At 41.0% G+C, this 10,130-nt stretch overlaps 1 protein-coding gene across 1 annotated transcript in view; it reads right to left on the bottom strand.

The window, feature by feature from the left end:
• Window positions 1-622: 622 nt before the first annotated feature.
• LOC124711776 overlaps window positions 623-10,130 on the bottom strand; it is a 32,379-nt gene continuing 22,871 nt past the window's right edge. The window contains exon 5 of the mRNA XM_047241991.1: window positions 623-1,260. Coding sequence (XP_047097947.1) covers window positions 1,132-1,260 — 129 coding nt within the window. The 3' untranslated portion in view covers window positions 623-1,131. The remainder of the gene's footprint in view (window positions 1,261-10,130) is intronic.

Raw genomic sequence — 10,130 nt, 5'->3', positions numbered from 1 at the left:
ACAGGCTGGTGACTAGCTGGCAGTGGCTCCATTATGTTCTGAGGAATGTTCATGTGGACATCCATGGGTCTATGGAGCTCTCGTGCAAGGCACCATGACAGCTGAGGAGTATCATACACTGGTTGCAGACCATGCACACCCCTGCATTACAGCAATGGCATTTTTTTTAAAAAGATATTGCACTTGTGTGCAAATGTGGTGCTAATTCTCTGCAGTGACCTACCAAGGCCTCATTGCCTCCCTGCCATGATGTGTTACCACTGTTATCATGCCACGATGTCTCACCACTATTATCTGTGAAAAAGATGGGCATACTGGCTATTAGGTAGTTGGTCTTAATGTTCTGGCTGATGGGAGCATAAATATTGGGATAACAACAATGTCTCAATGCTTCACCAGATGACAAGTGTGACACCTGTCAAAAGTCACAGTTTCCAAACACTGCCACATAACTGGAAACCCAGGATCTTTCATCAGTGTGTACTATCTGATAGACTTTTTTGTGTCAAAGGGTGAAAATCAGCAATTGGTAACGCCTTAAACCTATGAGCGTTGAGGTGTGTGATCTGTAAGTACAAAATATAAATTCTGGTAGAAAAGCAAATGAAAAATCACAAAATAATTTCCTTTACAAATTTTCAATATTGTCTCACTAAGAATACATAATAAAATAATACAGCAGTACTGTGAAAGAATACAAATCAATGAACATGGAAATTATACATTTCTTTCAAATATGAGCATCTTTGAACTGCTACCTGGAGTGTGCACACAATATATTACCTAAAAATAAATAATTTATCAGCTGGCTATGAAAATGTGAATCAATTCTCTCTCTCTCTCTCTCTCTCTCTCTCTCTCTCTCTCTCTCTCTCACACACACACACACACACACACACACACACACACACACACAAAATTATAAGTGCAGTAATAAATAAATATAGATTTGGCAACAGATATGGAAATTACTGCTGCCATTTTACAACAAGAGAACCCTTCCTGACAGAGCCACTGTTCAAAATGCAAGTTAATGAATGACATATGACATCACATATGACCAGGAAATTGTGCGTAGGACCACTACAGTACTACATTCTTACAGAAAAAAATAAAAACATCGACAGTTAACTAATGTTCTAAATTTTTATCTTGTTCTGCAACACTTGGTTCTATTTCCGTTTCCACTTTGATCTGCTGAAGCCAATGCTCCACCTGGGATGGCCTTCGTTCAGTTGCATTCTCTGTGCAATCCTCATTCTGAAAGGAAAGAAAAAGACTGGTACTATTATCCATTTCAACTTATTTTCTCCTTTTATCTTAATTGCCATGATATCTCAGAGCACAATTCAAAGTTTTAAGAAGTTTTACTTCTCAATTCCAAGCAATATCATTTGAGACTGATGATGGAAACATATTGAAAATCTCAAACTTTCATCATCCATACAGCAATTAAAATGTATCTTCATAATAAATACTCTGTATTAAAAGTATAATGGAAAAAAATTAATGGGAAGAAAAAAATGGTGAGCAATCAATTTACAATGACACCTACAATTAAAACAGCACCTGTTCGACAAAGGTGCTTTGTCTTCTGTACCTGTAATCTCAGTATCTGCTTTTCAAATGTATTAAAGGAATTTAATGCAGAAACATACACAATCTCTAAAGCACCAAAGTCGCAAGATTAAAAACATAATGGACATCTTTTGTACCGCCAATAATTAAAAGCGAGATGAAGGAGATAGGGAAGTCAGCAGGTGGGCGTCCCTGGGCTCTGCAAGCGACAGGAAATATCACACCCATAGCTCTTCCACACCTGATCCATCACAGCCAGGAGCACCCACTTGTCAACACACTGCATCCAGAATAGAAAACTGGTCGTGGAAGAAAGGAGGCAAACTGAATCTAAAAGTGATTAAAATAGAGTAAAAGATGAATAAAAGAGTAGCCTGGTCAAGGAAATAGGGTTGGGGAAACCCCCAGACCTAGCATACAGCAGGAGATGCCCCATCTGCACCCATCCTGTCCCTGCTCCATACATAGATTAAAACCTTATAACTGACAATAAAAATCACTTTCATGCAGAAAACTGAGAGAACCAGTTCAACTTCTGTCAATTGTTCACCAATATTAGAGGTAATGAGTGCAGAAGTCCATACTTAGCACAGAGGGCCAAAAGGAAGTGGAATTTCACCAAGATGTGAGCTACTGTCGGCAAGGCTCCACAACCAGAATGTGGGAGTGACTTGTTACATACAAGAAAACTATCGTTTGGCACTGTATGACCAATGTGGAGATGATATAGGATTGTGGATTCCTTCCAAGAGAAGCAGAAGGAAGAGCACCCTGCTGCAGTTGCCTCCTTGATTGTGCAGTTTATTAGACGGAGCAGTAGCTCACCAAATGTCATGCCATTTTCGAGAAAGTAGATACCTCAAGTGTACTCGCATATCTGCAGTGGCAAAGCGAAATGGGAGTGAGTAAACGCTCCTCTAGCCATTTGTTTGGCCAGTTCATTCCCCAGGATACACATATGAATTGGGACCCAGAGAAAGACAACTGAGCAGGCAGCACAACACAAGTCAGCAAGAAGGTCGTGGGTAAAGGAGACCATAGGGTGGCAAGACCAGTATCAGTCAGTAGTATCTAGACTGCTTATTGAGTAAGTATATATTACAACATTGTCAAAGGAGGCCGTATAATAAAATGGAGAGCTCTGCTAATACGTGTCAGCTCTGCCATAAACACACTACACGTTCCTGGCAGGAAATGGCGTTCCATACTGGCAAGAGATGTAAACACATATCCCATCTGATCAACAGTTTTAGAGGCATATGTCATAAAAGACAATGGAGCCTGGAACTCTTGAAAAACTGGACACAACAGGAGGAGATAGGTCATCATTTGTCACCTGGGCACCACCCACAGGGGAGCACACAAAAAAACATGTTGTTGTTGTTGTTGTGGTCTTCAGTCCTGAGACTGGTTTGATGCAGCTCTCCATGCTACTCTATCCTGTGCAAGCTTCTTCATCTCCCAGTACCTACTGCAACCTACATCCTTCTGAATCTGCTTAGTGTATTCATCTCTTGGTCTCCCCCTATGATTTTTACCCTCCACGCTGCCCTCCAATACTAAATTGGTGATCCCTTGATGCCTCAGAACATGTCCTAACAACCGATCCCTTCTTCTGGTCAAGTTGTGCCACAAACTTCTCTTCTCCCCAATCCTATTCAATACTTCTTCATTAGTTATGTGATCTACCCATCTAATGTTCAGCATTCTTCTGTAGCACGACATTTCAAAAGCTTCTATTCTCTTCTTGTCCAAACTATTTACCGTCCATGTTTCACTTCCATACATGGCTACACTACATATAAATACTTTCAGAAACGACTTCCTAACACTTAAATCAATACTCAATGTTAACAAATTTCTCTTCTTCAGAAACACTTTCCTTGCCATTGCCAGTCTACATTTTATATCCTCTCTACTTCGATCATCATCAGTTATTTTGCTCCCCAAATAGCAAAACTCCTTTACTACTTTAAGTGTCTCATTTCCTAATCCAATTCCCTCAGCATCACCCGACTTAATTCGACTACATTCCATTATCCTCGTTTTGCTTTTGTTGATGTTCATCTTATATCCTCCCTTCAAGACACCATCCATTCCGTTCAACTGCTCTTCCAAGTCCTTTGCTGTCTCTGCCAGAATTACAATGTCATCGGCGAACCTCAAAGTTTTTATTTCTTCTCCATGGATTTTAATTCCTACTCCAAATTTTTCTTTTGTTTCCTTTACTGCTTGCTCAATATAGAGATTGAATAACATCGGGGAGAGGCTACAACACTGTCTTACTCCCTTCCCAACCACTGCTTCCCTTTCATGTCCCTCAACTCTTATAACTGCCATCTGGTTTCTGTACAAGTTGTAAATAGCCTTTCGCTCCCTGTATTTTACCCCTGCCACCTTTAGAATTTGAAAGAGAGTATTCCAGTCAACATTGTCAAAAGCTTTCTCTAAGTCTACAAATGCTAGAAACGTAGGTTTGCCTTTCCTTAATCTTTCTTCTAAGATAAGTCGTAAGGTCAGTATTGCCTCACGTGTTCCAGTATTTCTACGGAATCCAAACTGATCTTCCCCGAGGTCGGCTTCTACTAGTTTTTCCATTCGTCTGTAAAGAATTCGGGTTAGTACTTTGCAGCTGTGGCTTATTAAACTGATTGTTCGGTAATTTTCACATCTGTCAACACCTGCTTTCTTTGGGATTGGAATTATTATATTCTTCTTGAAGTCTGAGGGTATTTCGCCTGTTTCATACATCTTGCTCACCAGATGGTAGAGTTTTGTCAGGACTGGCTCTCCCAAGGCCGTCAGTAGTTCCAATGGAATGTTGTCTACTCCGGGGGCCTTGTTTCGACTCAGGTCCTTCAGTGCTCTGTCAAACTCTTCACGCAGTATCGTATCTCCCATTTCATCTTCATCTACATCCTCTTCCATTTCCATAATATTGTCCTCAAGTGCATCGCCCTTGTATAGACCCTCTATATACTCCTTCCACCTTTCTGCTTTCCCTTCTTTGCTTAGAACTGGGTTTCCATCTGAGCTCTTGATGTTCATACATGTGATTCTCTTATCTCCAAAGGTCTCTTTAATTTTCCTGTATGCAGTATCTATCTTACCCCTAGTGAGATAAGCCTCTACATCCTTACATTTGTCCTCTAGCCATCCCTGCTTAGCCATTTTGCACTTCCTGTCGATCTCATTTTTGAGACGTTTGTATTCCTTTTTGCCTGCTTCATTTACTGCATTTTTATATTTTCTCCTTTCATCAATTAAATTCAATATTTCTTCTGTTACCCAAGGATTTCTACTAACCCTCTTCTTTTTACCTACTTGATCGTCTGCTGCCTTCACTACTTCATCCCTCAGAGCTACCCATTCTTCTTCTACTGTATTTCTTTCCCCCATTCCTATCAATTGTTCCCTTATGCTCTCCCTGAGACACTGTACAACCTCTGGTTCTTTCAGTTTATCCAGGTCCTATCCCCTTAAATTTCCACGTTTTTGCAGTTTCTTCAGTTTTAATCTACAGGTCATAACCAATAGATTGTGGTCAGAGTCCACATCTGCCCCTGGAAACGTCTTACAATTTAAAACCTCGTTCCTAAATCTCTGTCTTACCATTATATAATCTATCTGATACCTTTTAGTATCTCCAGGGTTCTTCCATGTATACAACCTTCTATCATGATTCTTAAACCAAGTGTTAGCTATGATTAAGTTATGCTCTGTGCAAAATTCTACCAAGCGGCTTCCTCTTTCATTTCTTAGCCCCAATCCATATTCACCTACTACATTTCCTTCCCTCCCTTTTCCTACACTCGAATTCCAGTCACCCATGACTATTAAATTTTCGTCTCGCTTCACTATCTGAATAATTTCTTTTATTTCATCATACATTTCTTCAATTTCTTCGTCATCTGCAGAGCTAGTTGGCATATAAACTTGTACTACTGTAGTAGGTGTGGGCTTCGTATCTATCTTGGCCACAATAATGCGTTCACTATGCTGTTTGTAGTAGCTTACCCGCATACCTCCTCATTAGTTATGAGATCTACCCATCTAATCTTCAGCATTCTTCTGTAGCACCACATTTCGAAAGCTTCTATTCTCTTCTTGTCTAAACTATTTATCATCCACATTTCACTTCATACATGGCTACACTCCATACAAATACTTTCAGAAATCACTTCCTGACACTTAAATCAATACTCGATGAATAAAAATTGGTAGAGATGGCCTTGAAAGCCATAGTCCTGAGAAATGAGTAAAGTGTGATGATGTCGAGTAGTGTCATACACCCTATGCAGGTCAAAAAAGGCTGTGACAAGGTGTTGGTGTTTAGAAAAAGCCTATCAGATTGCTGTTTCCAACCTAAGCACATTGTCAGTTGTGAACTGTCCTTCCAGGAAACCACACTAATAGGGAACAAAAGGCCTGGAGATTCGAGAACCCAGCATAATCTGCGGACAACCATCCTTTCAAGCACTTACAGAGAGTGTTGGTCAGACTAATCAGCCATTAACTAGCAAGAGGTTGAGCTCTTGCCTGGTTTAAGGATTGGAACATCTATACCTCTCACCATTGTGAGGGGAAGGCATCTGGAAGGTAAAGACGGCTGAAGACCCTGAAGAGATGTTACATTTGGGGAACATTCAGGTGTTGGATCACCTGACTGAATTTAATCAGGGCCTGCAGCTGTGTCATGGAGTGAGGCAATAGCCTGAAGTAATTTGCAGTCAGTGAAGAGTTCATTATAGAATTGAGGTTGGTGCAGGGTGCAATATAAGGGGATGTCTTCAACTTGACACGTTCGCAGTAGAAAGGTAGCTGGATGGGAAGAGCGTGCCAATGCTGTTGCAAAGTGGGTCGCAAGCTGTTCTGCAAGTACCACTGAATTGGTAGAAAGACAACCCTGTAGGACAAGACCTGGAGTAGAACATTGGCACTCCTAAGACCATAGAGATTGGCCCACACCTGACATGAAGATGCATACATCCCTGGGAAAGAGACATGTGTTCCCAGCATTCCTACTTACTGCATCTGATTAAATAGCGAGTCTTAGCACAATGTCGCTCAAAAGTCATAAGGTTGGTCTCGTAGGGCATCGTTTGAAACTTTGCAGGGCTCATCAGTGATCCTGAATAGCTACTGCAATGTCATTGGTCCACCACAGCACTATCCAATGATGGGGTGAGATCAGTAGAAAGGAGAATACCAGTTCCAGTGGCACAGATGATTGCGCCTGAAATGACTTGCACAACCTCATGAATACAATCTGACAGAGGCATACAAAGGCCAGTTGACTCTTGTGAAGTGCCCAGCGTGATACTCTGTCTGTCTGATGGTGGCATAGAAACAAAAGACACTTGATAACTGGGACAAATTCCAGGCTGAAATGGAGAAAATTAGCAGCAAGTCTGCTTATCAGAACAATTTAAGAACAAGGCCCAACATTATGGGGAAACAACACAGTGTAATATACAAAATTTTTTGGGCCTACGCCACACTGTGAATCTGAAAATAACAGAAGTTGACAAAATCTCACACTTAACGAAAGGAATTGCAGGCGATATGAACTAAGCATTCCTGGAAAATGATGCCATGACAAAAGAGGAATTCATCAAATGGTGCCAGTGTATTGAGGAAATGCAACAGATGATGAATTAGACAAAAAGAGGCATGACTAACTCCTAAATTTGTTTCCTAAGGCAGTTGCAGAAGACCACCACAAAGTCTCCTCTCTCATGTGTCAAGTAGTAAGACAAGAGAGACAGCAGTTTATGGCAGTCAGAAGTGTTAGACTGGATATATAAGAGAGAGCAGCAGTGAAGTCAGGCTTATGTTCCAGGATGTAATAGAGAATACTGAGGAAGATTTGTATCGACCTTTAGCACCAGTCCCATCACCAGTCGAGTGGGACACGAAGAATGGATTTGGCCAACTTGTACTTATACCGCAGCCATCAAACAACATCTAGCATATAATCAATACAAGTTCAATCAGCTCTTGGGCCACATATAACACGCTGCAGAAGCACAGGCATTTGAAGCACAAAGGACAACATGCCAGTATGTTTTCACTGTGGACGCCCTGAATGCCGTAGAGAAAGAAGATGAATATTCAATAACTATCACACCACAAGAAATCAACCATTATAACAGTCAGCCAACTGAAGACGATTATAATCTACCTGCCAGACATAGCACACCATTGTACCATGGACGAGGTCACATGCTGTAGCCACTGCTTGTCACTGTACAGAGTTACCAGCCATTCACCTAGCCGCTGAATTCAGGAAAACTACACAAGGCGATCATCTATGGAGATGAGGCTGCCACAGATGAAAATAATCCATGGACAACAATTACCACAATGTCACGAAATCTGATCGATGTCATCGACAGCCAAGCTCCTTGTCGACTAGGATATTTTTCTTCTGTAGCATCTAATGCTTATTGTCACCAGCTAACAAAGACTATATTCCATGACAGAAAAGTGACTGTGCATGCGTGCGCGCACGCACACCCACACCTACTCTGCCTTGGATGATTGTTTGACGCTGAAGACATTGTTATCCTACCATAATAATTGAGACAACTTTGATTCATCAGTCTACATAAACAGGTAAAATATAAAGCTTTTCTCAACTGCAAAAAGCTACCCAGGCTCCCAAAATAAATCTACATAACCATGATGATTATAGGGGTCACAAGTAGTCAAGAAGAACTGTTGATCACTAATTAACAGAAGTAGCCACAACTTACCTCTAATCATATGTGCATAGGGACAGCCGAACCAGTCCAGGAAGGGTGGCTTAGTGTCAATAATGAAGAATCACATTCTGCTACTATAACAGCCAACACAGTGAAGGAAGCTACTATCAAACTGCCAATTTGGATCTGGACTAAGCCAGCAATAATGTCAACGAGTGACAGCCATTCTGCGACAATGTTGGGATACTTTCAAATTTGGAATTGAGGAAAGATAGACCAAGAGGTCCATAGCAAAACACCATACAAACACTGGGTAACATCCATCAATTAATCAGCACTTGTATAGGTTGTTGGCAACTGAACAACATATAATTCTGGAGGAAGTGGAGGAGAAGATGCTGCAAAATTACATAAATATACCTTCAGAGAATCCTTGGTCCTCTCCTTTGGTCTTTCTGAAGATGAAAGATTTCGGTGTTTCTGTGTCAACTACGAACTGAACAAATTCATAATAAAAGATGTCTTCCTATTGCCACATACTGATGACATCCTAGACTGCCTGAAAGGAGCAAATTATTTCTCAATTATGGTCATGTGATAGGCTATTGGCACATGATGGCACAGGCCAGGTGGAGACTGCCTTTACAACACCTGACTGCTTCTATGGGTTTATTGTTATGCCATTTTGATTATGAAACACTCCAGCCACCTTTAAGTATATGATAGACAACCTCCTTTGAAGCCTTTAATGGATGATGTGTCACTGCAATCTGGATGACACTATCATTTTTAGAAGACATCTGAAGAACATCAAGTCACCTGACAACCAAGTTGAAGTGTCTTCAGACCACAGAACTCTGCCTGAATCCGAAAAAGTGCTTCTTAATCATCCAAGAAAAGAAATCTTGGAGCACCTAGTTAATGGCAATGGGGTCTGTCCCAATCTAGAAAAAGTAAAAGCAGTCAAAGATTTTCTAACTCCTTGGTACATTCATGATGTGAGAAGTTTTCTCAGAATGTGCTCGTACTACCGGCGATTTATAAAACAGTTATACATCAAGGCACATTCCTTGCAAGAATTACTGCATGGAGACATCAAATTTTCCTGGGTTATATGCAAGAAAGATTTTTCTTTGCCCTCATGGAGGCACTAATCTCTTCTCCAGTTCTGGCGTTACATAATGTTAATGCTAAGCAGACCTTCACACAGAAGCTGGCAGTTTTAGGATAAGTGCAGTTCTAGTGCCAAATCAGGAGGTGCTTTTGCTTCCACAGTACTCTCCCAGTCCCAGACGAACTACTCTACAACTGGAAAAAGAGTTCCTCGCCACTGTCTGGGTCATCGATAAGTTGAGTCATATTTATTTGGCAAACCATTCGCCATTGTGATGGATGGCCATTCTCTATATTGGCTGACAAGCCTGAAGGATTTTCTGGATCAAATGCCGATATGGGTGCTTTGGATCCCAGAGAATGAAATCACAGTAATATACAAAAGTGGACACAAACGCCATCTCACTGATTGACTACATGGAATTCTTTGGATGAACACAGCAGCATGGATGACATCTCAGTCATCACTGCATTAAATGACAGTGCTGCTGAATAGGGGGAAGATCCAACACTGCTGAAAACCAAAGGAAGAACTGACCAAAAGACAATTCCAATTAACAAATGGAACATTGTGTATGAGGAACTATGACCCAACAGGGTTGGAGGGGATGGCTGCTTATAAGTCAAGGTCATCCAAGCCTGGTTATCCTAAAGTACTTCCACAAAGCCCCAATGTCTTATTACCTTGGATACATGAAGATTTGAGGCAGAATTAGATGCAGGTGTCACTGG

This window comes from Schistocerca piceifrons, chromosome 8 (assembly GCF_021461385.2).
Source record: "Schistocerca piceifrons isolate TAMUIC-IGC-003096 chromosome 8, iqSchPice1.1, whole genome shotgun sequence".
Lineage (NCBI taxonomy): Eukaryota > Metazoa > Arthropoda > Insecta > Orthoptera > Acrididae > Schistocerca > Schistocerca piceifrons.
Note: the sequence above shows the minus strand (reverse complement) of the source record. Positions and strands in the feature narration are given on the sequence as shown.